This window comes from Oryza brachyantha, chromosome 7 (assembly GCF_000231095.2).
Source record: "Oryza brachyantha chromosome 7, ObraRS2, whole genome shotgun sequence".
NCBI classification, from domain to species: domain Eukaryota; kingdom Viridiplantae; phylum Streptophyta; class Magnoliopsida; order Poales; family Poaceae; genus Oryza; species Oryza brachyantha.
In genome coordinates this window covers 7,041,352-7,059,200 of record NC_023169.2, presented here as the reverse complement: position 1 = coordinate 7,059,200, position 17,849 = coordinate 7,041,352, and the positions used below count along the sequence as shown (strand labels likewise).

General features: G+C 40.5%; 1 protein-coding gene across 1 annotated transcript; it reads right to left on the bottom strand.

The window, feature by feature from the left end:
* Positions 1-8,141: 8,141 nt before the first annotated feature.
* Positions 8,142-17,275, bottom strand: LOC102720203 (DEAD-box ATP-dependent RNA helicase 5). The gene is made up of 12 exons (XM_015843492.2): positions 16,694-17,275; positions 16,462-16,586; positions 15,387-15,494; positions 15,045-15,125; positions 13,772-13,850; positions 12,835-12,920; positions 12,629-12,753; positions 10,347-10,415; positions 10,167-10,260; positions 9,059-9,223; positions 8,868-8,960; positions 8,142-8,553 (listed from the first exon to the last, which is right to left on the bottom strand). The coding sequence occupies exons 1-12, from the start codon at positions 17,115-17,117 to the stop codon at positions 8,461-8,463; spliced, it is 1,542 nt and encodes a 513-aa protein (XP_015698978.2). The 5' UTR covers positions 17,118-17,275; the 3' UTR covers positions 8,142-8,460.
* Positions 17,276-17,849: the final 574 nt, after the last annotated feature.

Below are 17,849 nucleotides of genomic sequence, written 5' to 3'. Positions count from 1 at the left end.
CCCTTTTTTGCGGGTATCAACCAGTGGTGGGGAAGATTTCGCCCTCCTGAGCTTCTTGGCGGGCGGGGGGAGTTGTGCAAGACTGTCTACCTCTGGACCCTCTCCACCAAAATAAGTATTGTACTGCAATTACGGATCTTCAATAGTAGTAGGGCAGATAAAAGAGTTGGCCAGGGAGGCGGCGTCGGCGGACGAGTACTTGGAGCTGGCCTAGGAGTTAAATTGATCATAATATTGTCCTTTGGCCATTGAATGAACGTCCCACGTGTAGATCCAAGTGTTAGAATCTCGTCATTCAGTGGGTGCGGGAGAGTGAAGATAACCCAACCGGGCTTCACTAAGTCCACCTGAACTTTGGCATGCCCAGCTAGCAGCTAGGCCCCATGCACTCGGGTCTCTGGCGTAGGTTTGAACGCACGACCCTCCGTGGCAGGAATTGCCACTCCTTGTGCCACCTTAACGACTAGGGTGCACGCGGTGGGTTCCTACAATACATATCATACGTGCTATTACAATATGACATAGTGCATTATACTGCTAAGACACCAAAAGAAATGTATGTTGGTAGTACCGTTATGTTGTCCACCATCGTGGGGGGCGGTGGTGGTTCTGCCGCCGCCTTAGTTGAAGCGCAGCTGCTACGCCTCTGCGTGGGGCTCGTCCCTAGTAAGGGGGCGAGAGCGGGCTCGCTTTCCCTTAAGAGTGCCTCGACCCGAGCCTCCACTTGTAGGAGCTTTGATTTGAACTCTTCTCTAAGCTCATTTCTAATCTCCTCCTGAAGTTGTTCCTTCAGACGTGTTGCTTTCTCTGCCTTGGAGGTCTTGAGCTTCCTGTATTGCCACCTGTATTCGGGAAACCTGAATTTCCATGGAATGGTGGCGCCAATGCCGCGTGTCCTTTCACGGTGTTCTTCCGTTCCCAACGCTTTACTGAAGATGTCATCCTCATGTCGTGATGAGCACGTCGATTGGAAGGATTGCCGTTCGGCAGATAAGTCCACCTGTAGTAATGATGGTTCTAATTAAATCAAGAGGACAGTACAATGAAATTTAACTATAATTATGTCTTAAACTTACGATCTTTTGGTAGACCGCCTGATCTTCGGCATTTGGGAAGGTACATGTTCCATCCCTATTCATCTTCACCCTAGCCCTTGCCCAGTTCCTGGCTCGGGTACTCGGGATATCACCAAAAACAGGAGGGGTGTTAGCTTCCGCAGCAGCTTCATCCTCCTTGATTCATTCCGCCATTTTCCTGACGTACCCTGCAGTCCCGAGCCAATGTGGGTGAATGTTTCTTGCTTGTAGATTTCTATAGGCCACGTTTTTCGCCAGAGACTCAGGCATTGACTTCGCGGCATGGAACTGTTCCCGCACTTACTTGGTGATGAACGAGTACTTCGCGTACGGTTCGACCTTGGCGGGGTTCAGGATGTACTCGGTCACCAGCGTGGTCTTGAAGTTTTTCCACAAGTTGCCCATCTTGCGGAAAGCCTACTTCTTGAGTCTAGCCTCGGCCTTACCGGGGTACTCAAAGCTTTCCTTGAATTGCCTCCAGGCCTCCTCTTTTTCTGACTGTGGGACCTGGTCAATGTGGTCCTTCGTAATTGTGAAGTTTCGCCTACCTAGGACTCCACATATAGTTGAGAACCTCTTGACCGCTTTTGGAGGAGCTATAGGAAATTTGAGATCGTCCACATCCGTTATGGTGTAGACTTCCTTAGGAATCCTATTCTGGTTCCTACGAGCCTGACTCGATGTTGTACTAGACGATTCTTGCTGCGTCATTTTTTGTTTAACTGTTGTACGATAGGAATGTTAAAAACTATTGGACCGTTGTGCGATAAGACCTAGGTCTACCTTACTAGGCAATGTAAAAATGCCATAAGTACTATCTCGCGACATACAAACACCTAAAATCTAAAATGATTCATATACATTGTGTACGGTAATTATTACAGGGTAACTAATGATGTCTCCGTGATGGAAATTCAGACCGTGCGCTACTAGGACGTAAATATCACGTCCACCTCACGCGACAGGCGTGCACATGTCTTGAGACTTGTTTGATTTGTTTAATTTTATGTCCCTCAAGACGTGTGCACCCCCACCGTGATGAGGTGGATGTGATATTTACGTACTACCAGCGAAAGGTCATATTTTCCAACACGGAGTGTACATTAACTAGCCTATAGTAACTGTCGTTACAATACTCTCTACCTGACATCTCGACATATTAACAACGAAGTAAGAAAACGACAGCTTTTTCTTTGGCCTTAGCATGCCAATCAACTTCAGCCTAATATGTGCCCGTCAAACCGCACGAAGGCGTCTACTAAATGTGTTACACATCTTAGGAGACTAGACAAGATGAGCTTAAGGTTGACCAAAAATTCCCGTTTGCTCACAACATCATCAATTGGACACAACCACTATTTGTATTTTCATATATTTTAATCCGAGAACAAGCATTCATATGCATACTTCAACTTTATATATATATATATCAATTCGAGAACAACCATTCATATGCATTCATTTTTTTATATCCACAATCTATTTCAGAACATGCATTTATCTATTGGATAGCAAGCATGGGGAGGCCGGGTTTCACCTGCGATAGACGCGGAGGGTTGGCGGAGTTGGCGTCGGCAGGGCGCGGGAATGGCGGCGCCGGCGTCGGCAGGGCGTCGACGGCCTTGGGAAGGCGGTCGCCGGCGTCGGGGACAGCGGTGGCGTAGGGGTCGGGGATGGCGGCGCCAGTGTTGGGAGGGCGTCAGCGGCCTCGGGAAGGCGGTTGCCGGCGTCGGGGATGGCGGCGGCGTGGGGAGGGGTTAGGGATGGCGGCACTAGCGTCGGGAGGGCGTCGACGGCCTCGGGAAGGCGGTTGCCAGCTTCGGGGACGGTGGCGGCGTGGGGAGGGGTCGGGGATGGCAACGGTGTGGGAAGGGCTCAGGGACGACGGCGGCGTGGGGAGGGGTCATCGCTGCCTCGGGTCAGGGTCGGGGAGGGCGTCGGCAGGCGCGAGGAAGGGCTTGCCGGCGTCGGGGACGGCGTCAGCGTGGTGAGGGGTCGGCGGCGGCGGCGTGAGAGGGTTCGATCTAGATCAGTGAAAGTGAGCGTGCGAGGAGGGTGGGCTGGCACCTAAACCCTATCTTTGATGGGCATCGAGCATAAGCACGTTAGAGTCTATCCTATCTCTAACGTGCATTGAGCCGAAGCCCGTTAGAGCCTATCCTATCTGTGACGTGCGTCGAGCCCAAGCCCGTTAGAGCCTAAGTCATTTCTGACAGGCTTAGTTATACGGCCTGTCAGAGATGACCAAACCTCAAATAGGCTTCATGTCAACGCCCGTCAGAGATAGAGTAACTATTACAATTCATTTCATACAAATTGTTAAAATTGTTATTACATGAAAAACAATTTGTATTAAATTTTAAAAATCGGATAACAAAACTATTTCTAGTAAATGTGCTATTAAATTTGTATTAAATTTTACTAACAAAAACAATTTGTATTAATTTTAAAAAATCATACCTAGACTAAATTTGCTATTAAATTTTTGAAGTTTCTATTACTTACCGAAGTCATATCATTAACGCACAGATGCAAGGTATATTACAAATAGAGTTCATTTACAAAGATATGGCTTCTGAATAGTCCAAATGAGCATACGCCACATCATCTTCGGGATCATCTTCGAGGTTGATTTGAGGTCTGACAAGAAGGTTCTTGTTATATTCTTCCTCATCCATGATGTTGTCAACCCCAACAATTCTTTGCTTGCTATCTTTAACAACGTGAAGCTTCTTGTTTGTAGGGTCTTGTATGTAGAAAATTTGTTGGACTTGCTTGGCTAACACGAATGGTTCGTCGGTGTATCCAACTTTGGCTAGATCGACCAACGTGAATCCTTCCTTGTCGACTTTCACACCTGTGCGAATATTGACCCAGGTACAACGAAACAAAGGCACTTTGAAGTTTACGTAGTTCAGTTCCCAAATTTGTTGAATGCGGCCATAGTATGTGTTTGATCCAGCTTGATCCTAATATGCATCTATACGGACGCCGCTATTTTGCACAGTGCTTTTCTCATCTTGTGTAGTGGTGTAGAATGTGTAACCAATGTGTTCTCTTCGGGCGCATCGTCTTCATTATTCCCAGCAGTTCTATAAAACTCTTGTCGGTCCATCCACTACTAGCTTTCAACTTCATTAGCTCCAAGGTAGCTGACAATTTGGTATGTTTTGGTTTGCATCCGGCGTACAGAGGTGTCACCGAGTCACTGACCAACTTGTTGAACTTCGTAGAATCTCTCGTTGTATGCCGGGTACTCAACGTCATGTAACATGTCTTGCAGCAGATCTGGTTCCACATCAACCATTTCACCACCCAATGGAGATGGTATAAACATATCATGCTCATCTTCATTTGCATCTTCATGATTGTCTGCACTACTACTGTGAGGAAGTGCACTACTTTCTGATTCTTGCTCTCCATGTTTCACCCAATGTGTGTATCCCTTCATGAATCCCCAACGTATCAAGTGAGAGTGCATGTCCACTTTGCTTTCAAACTTAGACTCATTCTTGCAATCGCTACATGGACACCACATGTATTTGTTGTTTCTTCTTTTCCTATCCTCCTCCGCGGCGTTCAAAAAATCTGTACTCCTTGCGGTGCCGCTTCAAATTAGTCACATACATCCAACTTCAAACCATCGCTAAAAAAGCAAAATATTAGTTAATATTTATTTGCATGCTTGAATTTATAGAGTGCTTATAATTAAACAAGGTATTAGTTAACCTTTATACTTACTTTATGATTTTCAGATTCTCTTTAGAAAAAATTACAAAAATTCGCCCTCTTACACCTCCCACCAAAATTGTGAACAGTGGGATAGCTTCAGACAGCAGCCAGGTTGAGTATTTATAGAATGCAAATAATTATCTCAATCGGACCAAATTCCGAGATCTCTTACGGGTCACCTATTATCTCAATCGGACGCAGCAAAGGAGACCATCACCGATAGAAACCATCAGTGACAGCGCAAAGTCATCTCAATCGAGCATTCTATCGTGCCCATCAGATATGATGGTCATCTGTAACGGGCCTGGTAACTCGCCCCGATTGACATGACTTGCACAATCTCAATCGGGCGTACATTTGTGCCCGTCAGAGATAAGTATCATCTCTGATAGGCTCTAACCGTACACACCTGGCTTACGGCTGTACGATTACATCTACAACGGGCTTATTTTAGGCCCGATTGAGATGCATATATTCTGACGGCCTAAGTTATCCAGACATGTTTTGGGCCATCACAGATCAGAGCATCTATACTAGTGAGACCAGCTCACACAACCGATAGAAGTGCCGCTTTTACAAGAGTTAGCAAGAAGTCTCACATGAAGAGCATTTAACAGAATTCCCTTTAGCCTTCCCAAATATTAGATGATTTCTTGTGTTTTTCACCTGGTTCTGGCTCTCTATAATTGATGGCAGAACTACTTCCCTTTGTTGACATAGCTGCACAAACTGCAGGCAAACATAAATTGGATTGTTTCACAGCCATTTTAGAACAAAAATAGTACTACCTCCGTTTCTACCTCCGTTTCATAATATAAGATATTTAACTTTTCTGGTTGAACGTTTAATCATTCGTCTTATTCAAAAAAATTAGTACACATATAAAAAAATAACAAGTCATGTTTAAAGTTCTTTTGATAATAAAGTAAGTCACAAGAAAAATAAATGATATTTCTATTTTTTTAAATAAGACAAATGGTCAAATATTTATAGCAAAAAAGTCAAACATCTTATGTTATAAAACGGAGGGAGTAGTTCTCAGGGCAACCCCAATGGAAGAAGCTGACATGGTTATCATAGTGTAATAAATTATTTATAGAAACTATTTTCCACAATGGAGGTGTCTTCGAGTAATAAATATTTTTTCTTTCTCTCTCCTAACTCTATATTATTCCCCCAATAGTGACCGTGACACATGTCTTTTAAAAACTAGTAGTTTCTCTCTGATGGTGAATTCATGGTTTCTTGGTGTATTGGATGAAGAGAAGACTTAGTTTTTTCATGAGGAAACCATTTCTAAGTTTTTCCTTCTCTTTCTTCATTAATTATGTTGTCATGTCATGTCACTATTTTGCTTATGTGACAAGCTATTTTATGAGAATATAAATCATCATTAATATACCATTAGGACTGCTCTTAGCAGAAATTGGATTGTTTCACAGCTATTTTAGAACCTTGATGATGCCATACGAGTATATGGCACTCCATGTCTCATAAACTGCACATATCTACGTTGCTAACAATGCATACAAGAACTTGACTTAAAAAAAGAGAATGGTATATACAACATATGAGCCCAACTTCCAGGTGTGCATCAGATTTGTATACGCATATGAAAAGGAGAAGAAATGACATGCTGCCTTGTACATGCAAATGGTTGCATATTCTAAATTAAAACAAAAAAAAACTAGAGGCATTAAAGCAGAATTTGGATCGTCTCACATATTTAAAATCCTGATAAGGAGACCAGCAAATATGTTAGATGTTTAGTGATAGAGGTTTTAGAGAGAGGTATTGATTGTTTAACTTTTAGGAGATCTTTCCGTCAGGATGACTTGAGCAGTTGACATGAGTTGGGTAATATGTTAGAGGTATTCCGAAATACAAATCAAAATAGAAATGACAAGATTATCTGTGATTTAGACAAAGAAGGCCACCTCTAATTCTATGTATTAGATGTATATTTTTAGAGGTGTGATAGATAAAGAGATGCAAATGTTGTGGAAATCTCCCATCCCTTTAAAACTTAGCAGCTCCGTTCTAAAATATAAGTATTTTTTAGATTGTTTAGCATAGACTAAGGATGTGTCAAAAGATTCCCCTATAGCCATATCAGGAATGTATTTTTGAACATGCAGGTCACCTGAAATAGAATGAATTAGGGGAGCTTGAGTTTTGTCAGTTATTCTCTTCGTTCCATATTATAAGACTTCCTGGTATTACCTAAATTTATTTGTGTGCTAATGAATCTAAACATATATACAAAACATTTACACTGATACATGAATGAATATATGCAAACCTAGAAAGTCTTATAATATGGAATGGAGGAAGTATGTCGAGGCTATGAGGATGCTTATGATATCATTTTTGTGTGCCCTATTACTGTTTTTACTTGGTACGGAGTATATATTTGTTGAGATGCCCTTAGTTTGATTTGGGTGTCAACTCCTGGTCACGTAGGAAAATTTTATCTAGAGTTCGATTTTCTCTTCAAGCTGTTTGTTGCTGGCAACTCTGGCTCTGGTTCTCTAGGAATGACATGGTTAGAGAGATTTTGGTTACGCGCATGATCTGTCTTCTTCTGCAGTTCCTCTCTAACTGTTCTCCTGCGCAACATCTATCTTGTTCTGCAGCGGAGACTGTTGCTGAAAACCGAGGAAGCTGGATAGATCAGGCATTGGTTGAAGGGTAGCTGGGTTTGTGTTTCCTGTATTTAAGCTGGGCTTCGGCCTTTCTCTATAAAAAAATTGGCCTTTCTCTATAAAAAAATTAAGAGGAAAAAAACAAACAAAAAATTTACAAATAAAAAATTCATTTACATACGTATTTTTAGTGATCTAAAAGCCAAAATTAGAAAATGAACTTCAATAAAAGAATCTCATAACCAACTCTAAATTTAAGATTGAAAATTTAAAATTTAGCTTATAAGCATAAGGAGAAAAAAAAGATGATGGTGTGAAACCACTCAAGGGAACTTTTAAAAAACAATAATCAGAAACTGTACAGAGAAAAGAAAAAAAAGGGGCTTCGACGGAGCTTTTTTAAAAGGAATGATGGGCTGCGTACTCTATTTACTTAACTTCATAATCATAGTTACACTTTTAAAAAGGAATGATTGAGGACTGAGTACTCTATTTCCTCAACAGCAATTATGAATGAATAATGATTACGGATGAGTATGAATCAATAGTTACACGTTCATACTTCACTCTTTTTTTTTTACCCTGAAAGAAGTAATCATCTGATTTCAATATTTGATCATTTTTCCCTGAAACAAGTAATCATCTGCTTTCATCATAATTCATAAATGAGCCCTGAAAGGTAATCATGTGCTATCACTATTTGATCATTATGATCATTCATAAATCTGCTGCCCATGATGTTTAGTACCTTTGTCAGTAATCTGATTTTGCTGTTTTTCTACCACAAGATAAGAAAACTGCGGTGCATAAAATCAATATAACTAGGTATAAAATACGATGTCCTAGAATAAGTAGGAGATTACTGACAATAAGCTAACCTAGGTATACAATGATGATAATGTAGAGAGGCTCTCCCCCTCAAGACATGCGATCCTATTGGTATCAAATATTTGGACTTCTTCAAGCATCAAAACTTCATAACGAAAAGAAAAGACCAGCAAGTGTTGTTAGTCCTCATCAGAATCACCAAACGTTATCTTTGTCGATTTAGGAGCATCTGCTTTGATTTCCTTGAAATGAGATCCATATATTTGTGATTCCTGCAAATTAAATATTAATAATTACCAAAATGCTCAAGGTTTCATCGAATCATGTCATACAAAGTCCTCATGTGCATTGTTTTAGAAAAGTGACCATGGGCAAGGTATTTCAGCATTTCACAAATTAATGTAAAGGCAAGTGGTAAGATGCTAAGGTTTCTGTACAAATGAAGATAATTCCATTTAGCATAAAAACGAATCAAGGATGAAGTTCTCATCGAAGAGATTCTTAAGGACATTCAAGTTACCTGGCATAGTAACAGAGTATTCTGCCAATAAGTATGTGATAAGAACTTTTCACAGTTAACACAAACCTTTTTCTTGACGTGTGTGCCAAATTTTGTAAGTGCTGGAGGAATGACCTGACCAGCCTCCCGCAAAACATTGACAAGTTCACCAGCAAGTCCCTGTATACAGGTTGAAGTGACAACATTATCAGGGGTACAACTTAAGTCGTAAGGCTGTAACTTGCAAGGGTTAAAATGTGGCACATAATCTCCAATACCTTGTTATCTTGAGTAAAGAAGGTATGTGCAACCCCTTTTTTGCCAGCACGACCAGTCCTCCCAATCCTGTGGACATAATCTTCCGTGGTCAAAGGATAGCTGTAGTTAATGACAACTTCGACATCAGGAATATCAAGTCCACGTGAGGCAACATCAGTGGCAATCTGCATAATATACAAAATAATAAAACAAGTGTTAACAGATGAGAATAAAAAAAATCAATAGATCAAATGATAAAAAGGACATAAATTTACTCACCCACAGTTTTCAGACATTTATTACAGAGAACTGGACTTTTTTGTTACAAAAAATATGGCATATTTTAACTGAGATTATCTGTTAAATTTAATGGTTTCACATGCTTGAAAAACTATCATACCTCAACTCTTGACTCGGTTCATTTTTCAACACTCAATTCCAAAACTTATTAGAACTCGACCCTCAACTCTCAGAACCATCTCGAACTCGTTTTTCTGCTCGCTTTTAAGTGGTTTTGACCTACTTGGTATCTATGTCAGATCCGAGGTGGCACCAGTCTCATTTGTCATGGAGATGTTTTCACCCAAGTGGCTTATGCATAAGATCTATGGTCACTGCAAGGTGGGGCCTGCTTGTTATAGAATCTGCATACCATCCCTTATTCTCTCCCCATGGCATGACAGGCTTATACTTATTCTCTCTCCATAACATGAAAGGGCCTTAAGCCACATAGGGTCGTATGTGGATGACGCAGGGGTCAAAAATATTATTATAGGTGGAATGCCAAGTTCTACATGGTTTCAAGAGTTGCAGGATGATATTTAGTTGGTTTAGGAGTTAAGAGATAAAAAATTAAACCAAACAATGAATCCCTAGATTAATAACAGTTGGAACTTGCAAACATAATGACAGTAAGTTGAACTCGCAAAATATGAGCAAAAAATACCAGCAAGCCCAATAAAATCCTTTACTAGCTCAAATAACAAAATAATCAAGAGTGATGTCTAAAAACTAGATTCACACTCAGCTCACAAATAAGCAACAGAAAGGTCTAAATACTAGACATTAAAAAATTGCAACTGAAAAATAATGCCTAATCAGCATAAAATTTAGATAGAATTAACACACCATCAAAGGACATGTCCCTTCTTTAAATAAAGCTAAAGCTTTCGTTCTGTCATGTTGTGCCTTATCTCCATGAACAGAAACAGCACTCCACCCCCTTCATAACAAGCATATGCAAGTTAGCAAACGTAGAGCATAAGTTTCAAAACATTTAGGTTGCAGACATGAAAGTAAATTTGCTACCTTCTTTGTAACATTGTTTCTACCCGTGTAGCTTCTTTCTTGTACAACACAAAAACCAACACCCTGTTTCTGTTAAAGGAACACAACCACACTTTGCTTAGATCCATATGAAGGCAAAAGGTGATTAATTAGAATTGTATGCATTCAAAATGACAGTTTGTCAAAGCAGATATTATTAGAATACTAACATGCGCAAAAAGAATGATATGAGGGCACTGTTATTGTATGTTTACGTAAAAAGGAATCAAATTGCAGCATATAGCTCTACTCTTATAATTGTAGCCAGTAGTAATTGTATACAGAAGAGATGAGGTGACTAGAAAGTAGACAAGCATAATAAGGGAAGGATAATAAAAGCACCATGCATCAGCCAGTTCAGCATAAATGCTTGCAAAGTTGGAAGATCAGAAAAGAGAAACGGAAGGAACATTGGGTACCAACATTATATGGTTACATTTCCAAAAAGAAAAGGCAAAATTGTAACATTGAAAGTTACTAGTTCACTTTAATAGCACCAAAACTTTCCTCCATTCCCTTTTCTTAGCAGTCCCGTCTCTTTTCTCACGTTTTGCTCTCAAGTTTGACTGAAACAACCGAACACATTCAGATTGAGTAGATCAAGCAGCCTGAACCCCATCTCTCTCACTACCGGGGGTTGTGCCTTGTTGCTGATTGCACCTAGTGCCTGATGCACAGCTCAGCCTCCCAATCCCATCATTCGCCTGGTGTACCGCTCACCCCATCACCTGGATGATCACAGCCTATCCGTACATCAGAAGTGCTGATGCTGCTACGCCTCTACGTCCACCATAGCAAATCTCTATCTCTTCTAAATGTGATGCTAGGCCTGAAAAACAGCAAATCTCTATAGTCCTGCTCTCCACAATGAAGAATCGAAAAGGGACACTCACATGCAACCAAGTTTTGATAAAACTAATCTCAGGTCAACTAAAAGGAGCAACTGACTTTCGCCAAAATTGCTATAGCACTTACAAAATACGCTCTGCCTCTGTTCCTCATGTTGCTGCACAAAGGCACATGGCCTAAACCAACTCTATCTAACAGCTCCTACACTGGATTAGATGAAGATGAATCCGATTGTTGTTTGAAGAAGACACAACTGACCATGCTGTCATGGTTGCGTGCTACTGGTGAAGGACGAAGATCTGTAAAATGGATTGGGGATTGATAATGGGAGAGGCCACCAGAGATGGAGTGCCACTGCTAGAGGGCTGCTGAACAGGGAAAATTGGATTGCACGGCTCAGTCCTTTCTAATGCTAGTAGCAGGGAAGATGCCATGCCACTGGCAGGGAGAGATAGGTCTCAGCTGTTGCTTGATTTGGATTCCTGCTGGGGCTGAGTCAATTCCAGGCAATGTTGACGGGACTCATGACAGAACAGATGGAAGTGCTAAAAACAGGAACGGAGGAAACTTTCGGTGCCCTTTGAGTAAACCAGTAACTTTTAGTGCTACAAAACCATAAACATAAACTTTCAATGCTCTGGAACCAATTTTGCCAAAAAAATAACGGTGCACTGTATGAAGGAATTCAAGAGATAAGCATACAAAGGAGGTATATCTTCCAGTCTTCTAGCTACCAAGTATTTGTTAGTTACCATGTTTATTTTCTTGCTACCAGTGTATCTTTAATACCCTTTCTCAGGGCTGGCCCATATAAAGAATAAGAAAGTATTAAGAAATATTCCCTCCTCTCCCTCACATCAAATTCTCCCTGCTGCAAGGCCCCTTCCTCTACCAGCCTACCCTCTCGAAACCTATCTGTTTCTTATTTATCGAATCTCTATAACAACAACCTTATCTAAAGATAGCAAAGGTGTCAACGAAGAGGGAGCTAGAGCAAAGATAAAGGGAGAAGGGTTGATGAAACAGGTTTACTAAATTGTTTGTCAAGATTAGTACGAAACTACGAATTATGCAAAAGTTATGTGTGACATGTTGAGGCTACAAGTTCCAAATAATAGTTGTGGTCTGATCAAAATATTTGTGCGAGGCTAATCTTTGAGCATACTTAGTTTTGCCAAGCAGAGATAGCTTACATATAGAATTGAACCAGCTTTGGTATGCAACTGAATACAATCTTGTATTCAAAAGAAATGCAATCTTGTACATATTTTTTCTAAACTGCTCAGCTTAAAATCTTTTGTGATGCTCAAGAGTATCCAGCACACATGATGAATGCAATGCATTTTCGCATGATTTTCAAAAGCAGGATTTTTATGGAGATTAATACACCAAGTAAAATGCATGCCATAATATACCTCCGTGCTTTATGGTATTTATCAAGCAAAGCAACTAATCTTGTATCCCTTGACCTATCATCCAATACTTCAACAATTTGCATCACATCATGGTTAGCAGAAAGATCTTCTGATCCAATAACAACCTACAATGAGGTGGCAAACCAAATACGGAAGGTTGGCATTAGCAATCAGGTATTAAAAAGAGATAAGAAAAGAAAGTTTACCTTTATTGGATTAGGATCCATAAACTCTTGGGCTAGCTGGTGGACAGCAGGAGGCCATGTAGCACTAAACATCACCGTCTGACGTTCTGCATAGGAAGAATTATACTGTCATGGTTCCAGAGGTATTCAGAGAAAATAACAAGGTGTATTGAAACCAACAAAATAAATGGTACAATGTCAAATTGCCATGAAAAAGAACCGAGTTATCTTCATCAGTTTTTCTTTGTAAAGGAAACATACCAATGAATTCCACCCATGCAGTGCATTCACCACAATGTCTACTTCGTGATAAGTGAAAGGAAAAGGTACGAATTAGTCCTGAGTCCCCTCGACTATCTCGGTCGATCGAATTGCCCCCTCCCCTACCTCCCCCCCCCCCCCCCCCTCCCTCCCCATCCCAAAGCACTGTTTTGGGCTAGGCTAGCTGAGGAGGCATTCCAGTGTGGCAAAAAAGAAATTCAATTTTTTTATGATGATTGGATTGCCACATGCGCCATGTGTGCTATCTTGAACCAAATCTGCCCAAAATAGTGCTACGGGGATTATTCATCTGGCATGAAGAGGGTGTCAAATGTCTGGTTTATAGTTTAGGGGGTAATTCATACTTTTTCCTAAGTAAAATATGCCATGAATTATGAATACCAATTTTAGTATACCCTTGTTACAAATAAGACAATTGGTTTTCATATTTCAGCAGCATGATTGAGAGAAGTATGAAAATCTCGAGTACATATTCTTACTCAAATATGTCCTAAGCCAATGGCTATTTACTTATTTAGCATGTGTGCTGAACAAGGTACTAAAATGTATGGAGCAAGAGGGAACAGAACCAGAAACTTTGCAGAAAAGCACAAACAAATAATAAAGGGAAAAAAATAGATGCAACAGAAGGTGGACACGAACATGCAGAGAGAGGAAGAGAATAATGGAGACAAACCAGATGCAGTTTGGCTTAAAATTTCTCTGACTTCAGGTTCAAAACCCATATCCAGCATTCGATCAGCTTCATCTAGAACCTATATCAGTTATCAGACATGCCTGTGTTAAAGACGCTTATAAGACTTCATATGAGCAAAGCAACCAAACAGAATGAAACATAGATCAGTGCACAGATAAAAAAGCCCCAAGTCCAGGGAGCATCATGGGTTTAACTTATTGATCCAATATATGATTACCATGGACTATGACCACCCTCTTCCTAGTCAAGTCTAGTTTAACACGGGAAACAGATGGAAGGAAGTGCATGGAAGATCCTCAATAAGAGGAAATGCCATTCAAATCTTTTACACGTACAAAAAGCATGATCAGGTGGGTTAGGTAGGTTCTACATCACTGACCCTGTGGATGAAAACATGTAAAATATTTCTGTTTTATTTGTATAGACTTCTGTAAACGATCAAATTATGTGCTTATGTGTATATGCATGTGGCCGTTTAACCCGAAGTGAATTATGCATGCCATACTTTTAAATTTGAGGATTATAAATATTTTTATTTTTAAGTTTACATCTTAAGACAAATTTATTTGACATCTCATGCACTCAGTCACACAGCACTAGATTTTTTTTACATCAAAAAAATGGGGGACAATGATGAAATGAAGAGTAGAAAGAGTTTGTACACTCACAAGTCGCAACCAGCACAATCCTCGACCATATCATTCATACGTAGCAGCAAATTCAAGTTATATCCTTTCATGTTGTGCATTATTGATTTAATCAAATAACCACTGGCCAGTCAATCCGACTACACAAATTTGATGGAACCATGTGAACCTTTAATTGCAAACACTGTGGCACTGTTGTCCAGGAGGTAACACAAAAAATGCTCAATAAACAAAGCAATCTTGACAAAAGTGTTCATATGGTATCTGCCATAACACCACCTAAAGATTAATCGCGCACTTGCTGTCGCTAGGCATTTCCCGTGTTATAGAATATTACTGTAATGCAATAAAGTTTCTCAGGACTCCAAAGTAATACAACAAGTAGAATGGATATAATCACTGTTTAGTGTGGCATTCATTAGAACTACACAAATGTATAGTTTGCTAATAGGTGTGAACCTTCAAAATAACACTCAAACATCAGTACAAACTTCACGAAATAATCATTAGGAATAGCATAAGTAAATATAAAATCATCATCCCTGAAAGATATATATTCTATAATTCACAAAAAGACAACACAATGAAACACACAGCTAACTTACCACAAAAGAAACTTCATTAAGACGACAAATACCCATTCCAATAAGGTCTTTCATACGACCAGGTGTCCCTATGACTATATCCTGAAAGAGTATAGGCAAAAACAAGAATAAAAAAGGTCAGGCAACTTAGTGTTTCCATATAACTAACTCTTGGATATAAAACAAAGTCTAAGGCTTCCTCTGAAAAATAAACAAAAATATTCCACAATACATTTAAAGGGAACTTTTCAAAAACAATATAGAAAATTGAAATGACATCACGATATTATGAATATTAACATCCATTGGTCATAATCCAGAACTGAGGTAGAGCAAACAAACAGTATGTAAGTCTCATCATACCACTCCAGATTTAAGGGCAGATATTTGAGGTCCTTTGGAAGTTCCACCGTAAAGGCACACTGAACTTATCCCACAGGGTGCACCGGCTTCGCAAAGTACATCCGCGATCTAGCATAATATAAAATTGTCAAGTCATTTCCGTTTATTAAGAAAACAGTAGTTTTTTTTTTCAGAAGTTCACATCATCAGTAGACCACTGAACCAAACAAATTATCTATAATCACATACAACTATATCACTTTCAATTTAAAGAACCTTCTCAGCGGTAAAATATATGTTCTGACCTGAGGGGATACACTTCTAAGCCAGAGTAAATTTCAGAAAAGGTACGTTTTATGATTAAAGTTGCAGAAAACCAATGTTACTTTGACTTATGGTACATAACCTAGGTTATTGTGGTCCACTCCTGAGTTCACCAAATTCCATACAATTTAATTTCCAGTCAGTACAGCATTTGGCACATGTTATGAAGCGTCTATGAAATTGTGAATTATTAAACTGAACAAGAAAATTACTCAAACACCTCATTATTTTGAACAATACTGTTTCAGAAATGCGAACATTAGCTAAGATTTCCAGGTAGGGGTTTTGTGGAACATTTGGACAAACAACAGAAGGTATGTGCTATAAGTCATACTCCCTAGAATTCAAAATAGAAGGCATATTTTGTTTCATTAGGACAATTTTCACCAACATGACTCTATTCAAATATATTTTTTACAATGCAAAATTGATATAAGTAGATTCATGTTTAAAAGTATTTTCTTATGACTACACTTTTATGTCACGTAAATGACATAGAACTATAGAAGTAAAGCATTTGTTGGTCAAATCCTTATCCTAACAACACAAACTATTTCGTATATTTTGAAACAGAGGGAGTAATACCTGACAAGTTTTTTTGCAACTTTGACCATAAAACACGGCTTCACTGAAATTATTAGTTACCTACCTCCCTTTCAGCACCAATGCGACTATTCAAACAATATCCTAATTTTACATGTGAACTAATTTCCCCTACACCACTGTTGCTCTCATCCCTTATCTGTCCCTAAAAGAGATTAGGGGGGTTTACCTGTTGAGCGAGCTCCCTCGTGGGCGAGAGCACGAGGCACCGCGGCACCCCCTTCTTAGCAGATTTCTCCTTGAGTTTCTTCCTAACGTGCATCAGAGCCGGCACACCAAATGCAATCGTCTTCCCTGGCATCAACCAATTCACGCGAGCAATAAACCATCATCAGCTAACTCGAGCACGATGCAGCGGGAGTAGCCAAAAAATGAACAGAAATTAAAGAAATTCCCAATACCAGATCCAGTGGCGGCGATGCCGATAAAGTCACGGCCGTCGAGGAGGTACGGCCAGGCGTGCGCCTGGATGGGCGACGGCCGCGCGAAGCCCTTACAGCAGTCGAGCACCTGGGGAGGCAGAGCGGCGGCTGCGAAGGAGGCCAGCGGGGCGTACTTGGCGTCCGCGGAGCCCTTCCCGGTCACAGCCACGACCTTCCCGCCGCCGTTCGCCGCCTCCTCTCCTCCGCCCGACTCTTCCTTAGCCCTCTTCTTCTTGCTGCTCTTCGGCACCTCCTCCGTGGCCATGGCCGTCGCCGCCTCCTCCGCCGCTGCCTCGGCCTCCGCCGCCAGCTTCCGCTTCTTGTCTTTCGAGCTCTTCTTCTCCTTCTTGCTCTTCTTCAATACATCCTCCTGCTGTTGTTCGGGTAGTAGACTGCGACCCATATCGGCGGCGGCGGCGGCGGCGGCGACGGCGGCGGCGGTGGAGGATGAGGGAGAAGGGAGGGTGGCGGCGAAGAAGAAGAGGAGAACGGCGGGAATGGGAGGTTGCTGTCTAGGGTTTCAGAACAACCAACGCGAAGGGCGGACCACGTGCGCAAAACGTGGCTCCTCGGATCACCAGAAGAAGATCTGGACCATCCATTTCAGGATGACGTGTAATATACAGGACGGCTGGCACGTAATTTTACGACACGATTTCTTATATGCGCCACTAAAAAATTTAGTGTTAATTAGATATATGCCATTATAAATTTGATAGATCAAATATCATTACTATTTATCTAATTGTAAGGATGTCATTATAATTTCAGAATTATTCGAAATATACCACTACATACATTTTCAGTGTATTTTTAAAAAAAATTTGGATCATATTGCCCACCTGCTCTTTACCGGTGCCCTTGGTTTGTGCAAAGGACAATTTGGTCTCAAAATGACATATCTGAAATAGTTCTAAAATTATAATGGCATTCTTACAATTAGTCGAATAGTAATGACATATTCTAAAACTGACAAATTTATAATGGCAGGAATCTAATTAACCCAAAAGTTTTAACCTGACTTAAAATTGGCTCTTCTCTGATACACGGTTGATGTAATTTATATGTAGAGTATACGTGTCAAAATCTACGGTATATAGATAAAAATCTAGTCAACGTTAAAAAGTCTTATAAC

Coding starts and splice junctions, on each gene's coding strand:
- LOC102720203 (XM_015843492.2), bottom strand. CDS start 17,117: ATGGGTCGCAGTCTACTACCCGAACAACAGCAGGAGGATGTATTGAAG. Junction 15,126..15,386: donor CTGCCCTTAAATCTGGAGTG/GTATGATGAGAC, acceptor ATACTCTTTCAG/GATATAGTCATAGGGACACC. Junction 12,754..12,834: donor TGGATCCTAATCCAATAAAG/GTAAACTTTCTT, acceptor ACCTCATTGTAG/GTTGTTATTGGATCAGAAGA.